Consider the following 12,244-nt stretch of genomic DNA (forward strand, 5'->3'; position numbering starts at 1 on the left):
CTTTATTGTTTTCTGTCTGATTTGGATGAAACTTGCAGGGAGGGTAGCCTCTGCTGTGAGCATGAAACCTGGCAAGCTTAAAGAAGATCGGTGCAGGGGCTTGGGGGGAACTGTACCCCCAAATTTTTGAAAGCCAAACTCATGTCACGGCTGTGTGTTACAACACAGGGCGGTCAAAACCTCAGGGCTGGTAGCTCTTACTGAGGCCACAAAGCCTGCCAAGTTTCAAGGAGATTGGTGCTGGGGTTTGGGGGGAACTGCCCCTCAAACTGTGGACAAACAAAACTCGTGCCGTGGGTGACACTGTGTGCGTTAAGGCACAGCGCGGTGACAGCTGCAGGGATGGTAGCCCCTGCTGCGGCCACAACGCCTGCCAGCTGTCAAGGAGATGGGTACAGGGGGGTTCTGGGGCCCTGCACCCCCAGCTGCTGACAGACAAAACTGGTGCCAAGACTGTCTGTCTTGGGGCAGTTGATTGTCTGTATTGATTCTTTCCTCTCCTTAGCCTGGTTTGTAAGTGCTAATTGATGCTCATTAAGTCATTATGTAGTTCCTAGGTCCTGTGTATTGAGCTGCTCCCTGTGTCCCTGGTCCCTGAGTGAATCATGATTGATTGATTGGTAACTGGTAACACAGTAGCTTTGCAGTCAGGCCTGCAAGAGTGTCTCCCCTCCCTGCCCCAAGACAGACACAATCAGTCCCACAGCACCTGTGACACAAGTTTTGCTTGTCTGCAGCTTGAGAGGCATTTCCCCCCAAAACCCAGCACCGATATTTTATTGCCTGACGAGGCCAGCGCTTCGACCTGGATGTGCTGCTTTGGACCCTGAAGCGTCCAAAGCGTCTCCAGATCCAAAGCTGTGTCCGAAGACTCACACAGCCCCAATGGATATAATCTTTATGACTGCATCCAGCTCCTCCATGGCAACATTTCAATAATAATTTACAATGTAGTTGCCAGATCATGAATGTTTCATTTTCTACACCAGTGTTTCCCAACCAGTGTGCTGCGGCACAAAAGTGATCCATCAGAAATGAACAGGTGTGCTGCGGAATTTTGCCATGGTGATGAACTACAATAGGTATGAGGATGGGGAATGCTTTAAAAGGTGTGCCGCAGGAAATTTTTATTAATGTAAGTGTGTGTTGGGAAAAGTTTGGGAAACACTGCTGTACACCAGTGTAAGTTATAAAGAGCTAAAATAAATAAGCCTACAAGACAGGTCATTGCCTTGTTGTTGGCTTTCTTAAACTCTGCATGTGGAGACTCAAGTTATGTTGCTTAAAATAAGACTTTGCAGACTCAGGTTCATCAGACTAATCTAAATGGCTTAATGCTCTTTGGTTTGATAGGTTACATTTTGCTCATCTGCAGTTTTAAATTTTACCTTCCCAGTCTTCCATGTTTGCAGTAGCTGGTAGTTGATATGCTGCCTTTTACAGCAAATGAATACTGAAAGGTGGGTCACAGGGTACTTGCAATACTTCTAGGTGAGTGTTAGTAGCTTTGATGTTGAGCCAGAACTTTTTTAGTATGATTTGGGCCATATTTAAGGTTCCTGGTCTGAATGATTTCTGCCAGTCAGTGGGCAGTTTTTTTTTCTGCTGCAGCTTGTTCTAACCACTATTTTTTTAAGTTACTTCGAAAGAAAGCCTAGAACACTTTCTTTGCGACTTGTATAATACGTAATTATAGTTCTATGGTAGCAGAGGTCCAGAAGACCTATATACTACTTGTTAAGAAATTTTATCCAGAGCTTAAATAGTCCCTTGAGAATTTTCTATATGCTGATAAAAAATTGGGTTTAGAAGGTTACTTTACTTTGAACTAGAATTATGACAGTTTTCATAACTTTCTCTTTTCCCAGGAGGATTTTGAAAGCATACATTTTAAGGGTTACTTTTTGTCCTGGTTAAATACAAACAAATACTGCAAATTAATGTATGAAAGGCATGACTTAAGTGATATTATCCAAAGGCCACTTTTGAACTGTTACGAGTTGAGTGCATAGGTGGTCTTTAGCAAGAGGTGGCTTGCCATAGCGAAAAAGAAAAAGCATATCTAATTTGGGTATGTCTTCAGGCTTCCAAAATTATGGAATCTTGAACAGTTGTTTGAATCTCTAATGCTACTTCGGAGTGTTGGTGATGTAGTTATCAAAATACTACTTTGGCAAACGAGCATGTTTTTTGACTTGTACTTAAAGGTTTTCATTGAAGGTCTTTGTAGCAGTTGAGGTCTTCCAGTCTCTGGCTTGGTAACATTTACCATGCAGGTGAATCTTAGCTGTATGTTGTACCAAAGTGGAAGCCATCACTTTTAACAGAAGAGGTCACCTGTAGTTTGTGGCATTTGTCATCCAGGCAGGGTGCACCTTCTGTATAGGTCTTCTGTACTTCCATGTCCATCTAACATCCCCAGTTACCTCCATCCTTAAAATCTTAACTTGAACAGTCTCTTCCACTTTTCCCCCTTCTGGATTTCTGAGCCCTGTCCCTTTCTCGAGTACACCAACCACATAGCTGTACATAAACGATATATGAATTGTCATGGCAAGAGGCTGGAAAGTTTGAGTGTTTACCATAGTACAGCTAAAGATGCTGTGGGATTGTTGCATCCATTTCCCTTGCAGAATGAACTGATGTTAACGAGGTTGGCAGGGATGTTGTAGTTCTGACCGGGGATAGTGGATAACTTTGAACATGCAAGTATGATTACAAATACCTACAAAGAGAAATTAGTACTGATATATATTCAGTTGTAACTTCTGTTTAAAAAAATTTATACAAAATGGGAAGTCAGGGAGAAGAAGGTTCTGTCTTAAGCTAAGAACAGATATTCCATTTATCCTGGGACAAATTGTGCCTGTGCTTGTCTTGGAAAAGAAAAGTCACAGCATTTACATGTAAGTACATCATCCTTCCAGTCAGGATTTAGTGAGCAGCTGAAGGCACTACTGCTTTTCTGCCACAGATTCAGTGCTGCAGTCTTCTGACAATTCTTCAGACACACTTTGTGATATCTCAGAGTGAATTGTTAGCACTTCTTATCCAGTGAGCCATTTTTTAGGGTTTGGCCACAAGTCTGAACTTTTGTCCTCGGATAATATGGTTTCTCTCAGGACAAATATAGTGTCTCTTTGTTGCCTTATGGTACCAAAGGCAGGCAGGTATTGCTTAGCTCATCAAAAAGATTTCTGCATTGTTTAATTTGTGTGTCTACAGTGTAAAATTGGCTGGATTGGTATTTCCTCCAGTTCACTGGAACCAAGTTAAAGTTTGGCCTGCAAATATGCAGCATTATCAGTGGGGTATTTCTAGACTAGAAGCTTTTTATAAGTCTGTTGAAATATTTTATTGCTTGATTTTTATTAATACGCAGCTGCTCTGTTAAATTAAATGCACTTTACATAAAAGCAGTTTTGTCTTTTAAGGTGCTGGATCTTAGAGAAAATGTACTAGGGCAGTGATTCTTTACCAGGGTGCTGGGGCATCTTTGAGAACCCACACCATATTAGCACAGTTAGGTGTGAAAACATGATTCACAAGAAACCTAGAGATTTCAAATAGGAATTCATAGTGTTAAAACCATTCTGACATGCTGAGATTTTGCTGAGATCTCTGCAATAGAAGAATTGCTCTAGTAACTTTCTGTAGTCCAAAAACAAGTGCAAACTAAGAGCTGGCATTTTCCAAGGGGTGCCTCAAGTTTTACTAGTGGAGCCTTGAGTCTAAATAGATTGAGAACCACTGTGCTACGGTCTATTTCAGTGTTTCTCAGATGGGGTGATCTGGCATCCTTAGGGTACTGCAGCAGCCAGGTAAAACTGCCCTACACATTGCCCCTGCATTAGAGCCCTTTAAACCAATTCTCAGCCTTTGGTACCTTATGTACCACCTGCCGATCGACATGGCAAAATCAAAACCAGAAGTCTCATTATGGCACTTCGAGTTTCACCACTGCGAGCCATCCCACTTTTTCCTCACAGACCACAGCCTGGGGCAAAGCAGCCTGCATGGGGCCTGTCCCCCGGCACGCTGAGGCCAGGGAGTGAAAGCCCTGGCGTGCTGGATGTGATGGGAGGGGCAGCAGCTGGAACTTCCAGCCCGAACAGGCAAAGATGACTCCAACCTGCTGGGTCTCAACTCAAAATGCAGCACCCATGTACCCCCATCTGTCTCGCGTACCCCCAGGGGTACACATACCATGGGCTGAGAAACACTGCTCTAAACCAGTGGTTCTCAACCTTTTTTGTAAATATCAGTGTCCAGTCCTGACCTGCTGCCCCAGCCCCACCTGGGTGTGTGGCATGGAGGGCCCCCAGAAGCCCCTGGCAGGCTGGAACTCTGCCAACCTTCAAGGGAAAAGCCACACTTCCCTGAGTTTTTTTCCATTTTTTAAAGTTTGTTTGTGACCCTTCAATCCACGGGTTGAGAAACGCATCTCTAAACAACCTAAAGCCGGCAGCTTCATGCTGTGTAGTGTTTCCTGGTCTGGTACCCTCTGTGCTCCTGGATGAAAGTGGAATTGCGCGTGCTTGTTTTGAGAAGTGTCTGGAGGGTCAGACCAGGGAGAGCTACACAGCACAAGGCAGTGCCTGCCTAACCTAGGAGGAGCAAGTGCAGGAGGTGCAGCCCTTCCCAGGCTTGCTGTGAAGCAGGGAGCTTTCATCTGCAGGCAGCAGAACTTTGTTGGGAGGCTCTGAGGTAAGCCAAGGCAACACCAATGGTGGTTCTCAGCTAGGGTGCTGCACATTTAAAAAACATAAATAAATAAAAGTAGAAATGTGGTGTTGTGACACTGAAAAGGTTGAGAACCACTATTTTAGTTAACTTGTTTATACTGCTTCTGCTTCCTGAAGAGCTGCTTTGCAAGTGTCAGTAAATAGTACCACTTCACCATGGTGTCTGGGAATGGTGAAGCACTTTTTAAAAGGCTGAGCCAAAATTTGCTATGGTATATGCTACTTAACTGAAGTCCCAAAACTCTGCAAAGGCCCATTGCCCGGGGATGTTTATCCAATATTGGCTCTTTTGGAGGAGCAGCATCATTCTAGTTCTCACTGGGTGCATCTACACATGTGCTTTACTGCAGAGTAGACAGATTAGCTCTGCAGTAAAGCTCACTGTCTACACATGCGGTGTCTTAGGGTGCAGTAAACTAATTAATTTCACCATAGGATAGTACTGTTGGAGACTACTGTCTTACAGCAGGGTAATTGCATGCGATCAAACGCACGTGTAGATGGTGACCACAGTTCCAAATTGCACCTGGTCAGCCCAGCCAACCAGGGACCAAATACCTGCCTGATCCTTGTGCCCCAGTCAGCCCCGCTACTGCCACCTGGAGCCCAGGGATGACTCCTCCCCACACCTCCATGGCCCCTACCAGCCCAGGGCTGCTCTGCCTTGGTGCAAATTGCTGCTGTCCCAGGTGTACATGTAGGTGCTGCACCTGGGAGCAGTTTTCTCCTGTGTGATGTGCTCTGGAGTTTTTATCCCACTACATTAATTGGACATGTATATGAACCCACCAAGAACTCTGAAAGGTCTTAAATGGTTATGTTTTGCTATTATGAGACTTAGCTGGTGATGCATTTGATTAAAAAAAGTCCTGTATTTGAACTTAATGCTTAAAAGCTGCAAGCCATCTATGACTGTCTTACAACACAATAATATAAGCAGTGACCTATATTATGAATATATATTTTTTAAATTTGGAAAATCTAAGTTTTGAAAGGCAGCAGAAATTGAATCTAAAACTGTCTAAACCTAATGCCCAATTACCCTTTTTCAAGACATTTGGGATGGAAGAGACCTGTTGAAGACGGGCCATTTCATTAAGCACTTAGCTCTGGTTACCCCAGGTCACATCTATACGAGACACTAAATGCGCAGTAAGCTAATTCTACTGCACATTATCATGGCAAGCAAAAACTGTGCTAATGCGCAGTAGAATTAGTCTATTGCGCATTAGCACCACAAAAAAGCATGCACCGGTGCTACTGTTTAGTATCACCTTTTTTTTTATGGTGCATTAAATTATTTAATGCGTTGTAATTATAATTAATTAATGAAAATGTAGACGTGCCCACAGTGTTCATGGTAAGGTGGTACTTATCCTAAGCAGTTTAGAGTGCAAGCTGCTGATCTTCCATTGTGGCATGCAGCTGATACTTGGCCTATAATACCTGGTTAAAAATTTGTCATAGGTTTTTCTAATTAAAATAATAAAACCTGCATAAAGTCCTTAGACATGGGACACTAAGCATTTAAATCTGAGAAACTCTAAACTCTGATGAAGTAGGATCAAAATGCACTTTTCCAGGAAGATAAGCAACTGGTTGAGTACGGTAGTGAAAGGAAATGGGAATCTTGGATTGACAGCAAGACAGCCTCCTCCTGTGGCAGAAAGTGCTGTGGGATCGTTAATATGCATTTGAACTGGAACGGATGTTAATATGATTTTAAGATAATTCCTTGCTGGGCTCAACTGAAACACTAAATTATTCAGTAAATATCCCTAAACAATATTGTGATTTTAATTTCTTTTCTTTTTTTTTTAAATTTGTGCTTAAAAAGCTATGCATTGAAAATAACTGAAAACTTAGTTAAGGATCCAAAATAGCTCCTGTGGACCACAGTCCCTGTTTATTTCCTGATAACTCATCTCACTTGCACCACCCAAATGGCTCTGCTGTTGCCGTTTTAAAAATCTTCAGAGATAGGGATAATTCAACAACAGCAACAAAGCATATAAAATAAATCTTAGTTAAGGAATCTGTTTCCAATAATATCAAATGATATGCACTTACTAGTTGTTGTTTCAACCTATGTGTTTTAGAGGGGTTTTTACTGTTTATACAATGTGTCACAATGGGATGTGGATCTTGACCTAAACCTTTATCCTATATCTTACAGAAACTGTAAGATCCTATATCTTGCAGAAGCTACATAACTATATCCTATATCTTACCCTATATCTTACAGAAACTACATAATATTTTAATTAGAGATGCTAATTTTAGGGTTGGTTGTATTGCGGTATCCTTCTCTGTGCAGGGAATAGAATTTGAGTCTTGCAGCTGAAGTTGACAGAGGCTGTGAGTTCTCCATGTGCTAGGGATTTGGACCCTTTGTGTAAGCAGTGACTCATTGCTTTGCTGAATCTTGCTGGCTGGAGGGATGCTACTGAAATCCAGAAGGAGTTATGTTCAGACTCACTGGAATGTAGGTTAGCCTGATGCATGTCTGAAAGCAAGGAATCTGGTCAATAAAGTGGAAATAAAACTTTTTTTCAGACTCCCAGAAAGGATTAGGAGGTATCTCTTCATAGGAGCTGGGCAGCACACTTTGGTACAAGAATTATTGGTAAGGTCAAGTTTTTAAACATAAGCAATGAGAGGAGCACTGGAGATGGATCAAATTTAGTGAAATCTGTAATGTGGATTTTGCTAGTGACTGCAGGTTCGACTATTCAGATTCTCAAACAAGGATCTAATTTATTGGTGATTTTATGTTGTGTGTTAACCTGAGGAAGAATGTCTTACATTCAAAAGCTTGTTTTACTTACCCAACTACATACTTGTATAACTACATACTTATATAACCAATAACATATAATAATATATTATTATAATAAAATAAATTATAAATTATAAATAATATATAATATAAAAATAAAATATAACCAATAAAAGATTAGCACCTTAAGAAATCCTTGCATTTTTATAATTTCGGGACCATCATGGGTACAACATCGCTTTTGCACTACTGTTTTCTTAATGTTTCATTTAACCCTACGAGGTGAAGCGCTGCAGCAGAGCAGAAAGTGTGCAGAATCCTTTGGCACTTTGCTTTTATTACCAGATGATTCCACCTGTAAGTGGAAGCTCACTATAATTATAATTTCAGTTTATATACTGTCATATCCTTTGAATGAAAGGGCAATATTTCTCCAAATTCACCATAAATTGGAATTTCGTTGTGAATTCACAAGGCTTTCTTCTCCCACCTCATCTGGTAAATGAAACATGTCATTCAAAGGAAAGCTTTGGTAACTCAGGTCCTTCATGTTTAAAATGGCGAAGTTTTATAGTTTTGTCTTTTTATTAAACAGATGGTCTTAAACTTCAGGATTTCTAAATTGTGCATGACCAATCAGCTGATGATCTGCTGCACAACATTTATTTCAGCAGATCCAATCAAAACAGTTTGAACTAGCTTTCTCCAAATTCTTCATAGCTTTGGTTTGCTGACCTGACAAGTAGAAATAATTTTTAACACTACAGTATAGAAACTGCTTCCATTATAGAGGGTTGTTAATGTGGAAAACTTGCATTTGGTGAACCACTCTGCTCACATGCAGAAAATCAAGGTTGTATTTTTTTTAAAAAGTCTTGTCCACAGATTTATAATAGTTTTACTGAACAATACATCTCCTGTTGCTCAACACAGTTGCTTGAAAGGCATATATTAAATGCTTTTGACCATGTAATCCCTGAAATACGGCTGAATTTTTTAGAGTAAGGTTTTAGTGCTTTCCTGTGCCAGCACTTTGCCAGAAATGAAATAATTTGCCCCTGTATGTATACAACATCAATTTTAAGACTAAAGTGCGTGGGATAATCAGCAAATCAAATTATTGGGCTGCCAGTAACCCTGTAATTATAAATTTTGTTAGCAGTATTTATACCTCCACCTTGTTCCAGAATTTTGCACTTCAACCAAGTGCCTTCTACTACTTGTGATTTGTAAGCATGGGCAGGTATGATGGAGGAAGAGCTAAAGCATGTATAGATGAGAGATGGGAGTAAAGGTTCAGAGCCACAAGTCTTGAAAATTTCCATCTGTGTGGAAGTGTGAAAAAGGGACTTGTTTAACCCAGAAATATAATTGTCATAAATAATGTATGGTAATCTAAGATTTTTCTTTGTAGTTTTGGTCTTTGTAAATAATAGGGAGCCATTCTGTGGTGTCTAGCTGAGACTTGGTGCCTTTTTAATCATTTTGACTGTTTCCTGAAGCAGCCAACAGTGCAGTGTCATGGGTCATTAAATATAGGGTATGGAGAGGAAAATACCAGAAAAGTTTAGGAATTCTGCTGCTTGAACAGGATAGTTTAATCCTATCCTGCCTTCCACAGAAACCAAACGTCATGGAAAATCCCCTTGCCAATATGATTCCACAAAGATATGTAAGAACATGCTTAAATCCATCCACTGACTAACATGGAACTATTTTCAGAAAACAAAATTAAGTACATGCTTTTTCTAGTATGAGGCTGTGAAGAATATTCTGTTGGGTGGCTAGACGCAAAGAAATGTTTTGTTGTTTCAACTCTGTGTGGTACTAATTCTGGCATTCTTTCAGACTAACAGGGATGCCAAAGGAAAAATATGATCCTCCAGATCCTCGCAGAATTTATACCATCATGTCAGCAGAGGAGTTAGCCAATGGGAAGAAGTCTCACTGGGCAGAATTAGAAATCTCGGGTAAGTCTTTTTCAAATCTTGGTTTGGCTAAATGCCAGATTATTTAGAATACAACTATCATAGTGCAATGTTTACTTGAACTTTTACTTGCTTGAAAACCTGGAATTAAGATGTTGGTTCTTTATATAGATGGGGGTGGCTAGAATTTTTAGTTCATTTTTTTTCAAAATAATGTTACATTCTGAATTTCTGTAAACTATTAAATGACTATTGGGGCTTGCGAAACGGGTTATATTGGATTCGGATTCGGGTCAAATCGGGGACAGTGATTTGATTAGTTGATTCGGATCACTGTCCCCGATTCAGATTTGGCCAAATCGAAGATTCGATGCTGATTCAGAGAATCAGTGGTTCGGCTATAGATACAGCTTTAAATCTTTCTTCTACATACCTTGAGGTACCAGGTGCAGCTCATGAATGCTGTGATGGTGCGGTGGATGGAGCATCCCACAGGAACACTCTGCCCCGGCCCCCCCATGTGCTCGACGGCAAACCTGGAAGTGGACTGGAATTGCTTCTGATCTACTTCCAGGTCTGCTGCCAAGTGTGCAGGGAGCCCCCCTCAGCTCCCCCACCTCAGCAATGGGCTGCAGGGGGACCCCAGGTGCCCCCCCCCGATCCAGGAGGCACCAGTTGCCAAGCTGGGAGGGGTGCAAGGGGGCCCCCCCAGCGGACTCAGAAGTAGACCGGAAGTTCTTCCGGTGGGCCTGGAACAGATTAAAGAGTCCTCCTGATTTTAATTCAGATTTAGAGATTTGACCACCAAATTGGGCCAAATCTCCACTGAATTGAATCGGGACCAAAGCGTCACACAGCCCTGATGACTATCTTGCCAGCAGATTTGTTTCTAAATTTAAATTCTTTCTTTTCTTTCCATTTCACCTTCCTGCTTAAACTAGCACCAGATGGTTATTTAAAACAGGTTAGTAAAAAAACAAAAACAAACAATTCAAAGTTAATTCTTCTGTCTTGAGGAGTATTTCCACATGGTTTAGGGTAAGGAATCAAATAGTTGCGCATTCTGTGGCCAAGTGTAGGATTTGTGTATCTGAATTCAAACACAGCACCTTGAAAATGTAACCCTTATTTGTGCCCACCATCTCTGCTTGAGAGTATAAAGCTGTCTGAAGACTTGTTTCTTTGTTTCCTCTTTTAGGTAGAGTGCGGAGTTTAAGTACATCACTTTGGTCACTGACGCACTTGACTGCTCTTCACCTCAATGACAATAATCTTACTCGCATTCCACCTGATATTGCCAAACTCCATAATCTGGTTTACCTGGATTTGTCATCCAACAAACTTAGAAGTTTACCAGCAGAACTAGGAAACATGGTATCTCTCAGGTGAGAAGAATTATTTGGGATAATATCCCAAGCACCTCTCTACTAGAGATTGGGGACCAAAGGAACACTGACTTTCCCTCCTCAAATTTTTCAGAACAATCTAGCCTGAAAAATTCAGTGCTTATATTAATGTTAGCTGGACAAGGCAAACATTATTTTAAGGCATGGGTGTCAAAGATGCAACAATCCATGAAGCTGTCTGGCCCATGATGGTGCCCATGGATTTTTCGACTTAAACTGTTTATTCCATATTTTTGATATGGCTGGCTGCTGTTTTGTCCAGGCTATTTGCTGATTATGCTGAGCCAGAATCCTTCTTACTGTCAATTCTTAACATTTTTCAATGCTGACTCTTAGCCATCTTACAACTAATAGCTGCTGGGGTCAGCCTAACCTTAACACTAACCCTAACCCACCTGTGGTAACCTGTTGCATGCCAGAGGGTGCATGGCACAGGTGTGCCCCAGGGAACACAAGGTACGCCACTGCTAGTTTTCCGTAGGGAACCAAACGTCCACGCTTGTGTGGATGCAGCCTAACCCTCCAAAATTATAATTTTACAGGTAGTTACTTTAAACTGAATGCTCTATATATTGCTTTTGCATTTTCATATATTTTCCAAATCTTAATAAGCAAAATATAAAACCTGAATTGAATCTGCCTATAGCAGCTGTACCCAATTTGACTTTGCATTTAAGGATAGACTAGCTTACCGTCTTTTTGCTCAGTGAAGGATCATGGTGAAATTGGACTTATGGCTCTCTCTATCACAATACCTCTCCTTTTTCAAGCAAAATGTATGCTATGTTCTTAAACAAAAACCCCCCAACCCTTTTCTCTCCTTATTCTATTTGACTGCCCATTTATTGTTAAGGACTAGTGTGCTAATATAGTTTCTTGCTTTGATGTGGTCCCAAAAATGAGCTTTTCAGACTACATGGTGTCTCTTTCTCTTCTGATATTTACTTTTAAATTCAATGATAAAGAACTATAAAATGTAAGAGTTGTGATACTGTTACTTACAAAGAACTAGAAAAGGTTATAAGGATGCATAAGAATAATTGTTCTGGCGTTGTGTGCTAAGATGATGTTAATAACTGCTCTCTTGTCTTTTATGTAGGGAATTGCTTTTAAATAACAATCTGTTACGGGTTTTGCCTTATGAACTTGGACGGCTCTTCCAGCTACAAACCCTAGGTTTGAAAGGTAAGAGACATGTATTTTTTTTTTTTTCTGAATCCACCACTCATTCTTCAGTTCTTGTGTTCTCTGCACCTCTGATTTTGGTTGTTGGCATTCATTTTTCTTTACGGCAAAGTTGATGTCATTCTGCCAGGAATGGAAAGCTTTCCATTTCCTGTTGATGAGACCTTGAATTTCAGTGTCTTTTGTCAAACCAGTCTTGAT

The 12,244-nt window shown here is 40.9% G+C and overlaps 1 protein-coding gene across 1 annotated transcript in view; it reads left to right on the top strand.

Moving 5' to 3' along the window:
* The first annotated feature begins 9,340 nt into the window (after positions 1 to 9,340).
* CNOT6L (CCR4-NOT transcription complex subunit 6 like) overlaps positions 9,341 to 12,244 on the top strand; it is a 33,548-nt gene continuing 30,644 nt past the window's right edge. The window contains exons 1-3 of the mRNA XM_019516792.1: positions 9,341 to 9,494; positions 10,651 to 10,837; positions 11,958 to 12,043. Coding sequence (XP_019372337.1) covers positions 9,383 to 9,494; positions 10,651 to 10,837; positions 11,958 to 12,043 — 385 coding nt within the window. The 5' untranslated portion in view covers positions 9,341 to 9,382. The remainder of the gene's footprint in view (positions 9,495 to 10,650; positions 10,838 to 11,957; positions 12,044 to 12,244) is intronic.

The sequence above is a fragment of the Gavialis gangeticus genome, unplaced genomic scaffold (genome assembly GCF_001723915.1).
Source record: "Gavialis gangeticus isolate Ggan-Ray unplaced genomic scaffold, GavGan_comp1, whole genome shotgun sequence".
In the NCBI taxonomy this organism is placed as follows: domain Eukaryota; kingdom Metazoa; phylum Chordata; order Crocodylia; family Gavialidae; genus Gavialis; species Gavialis gangeticus.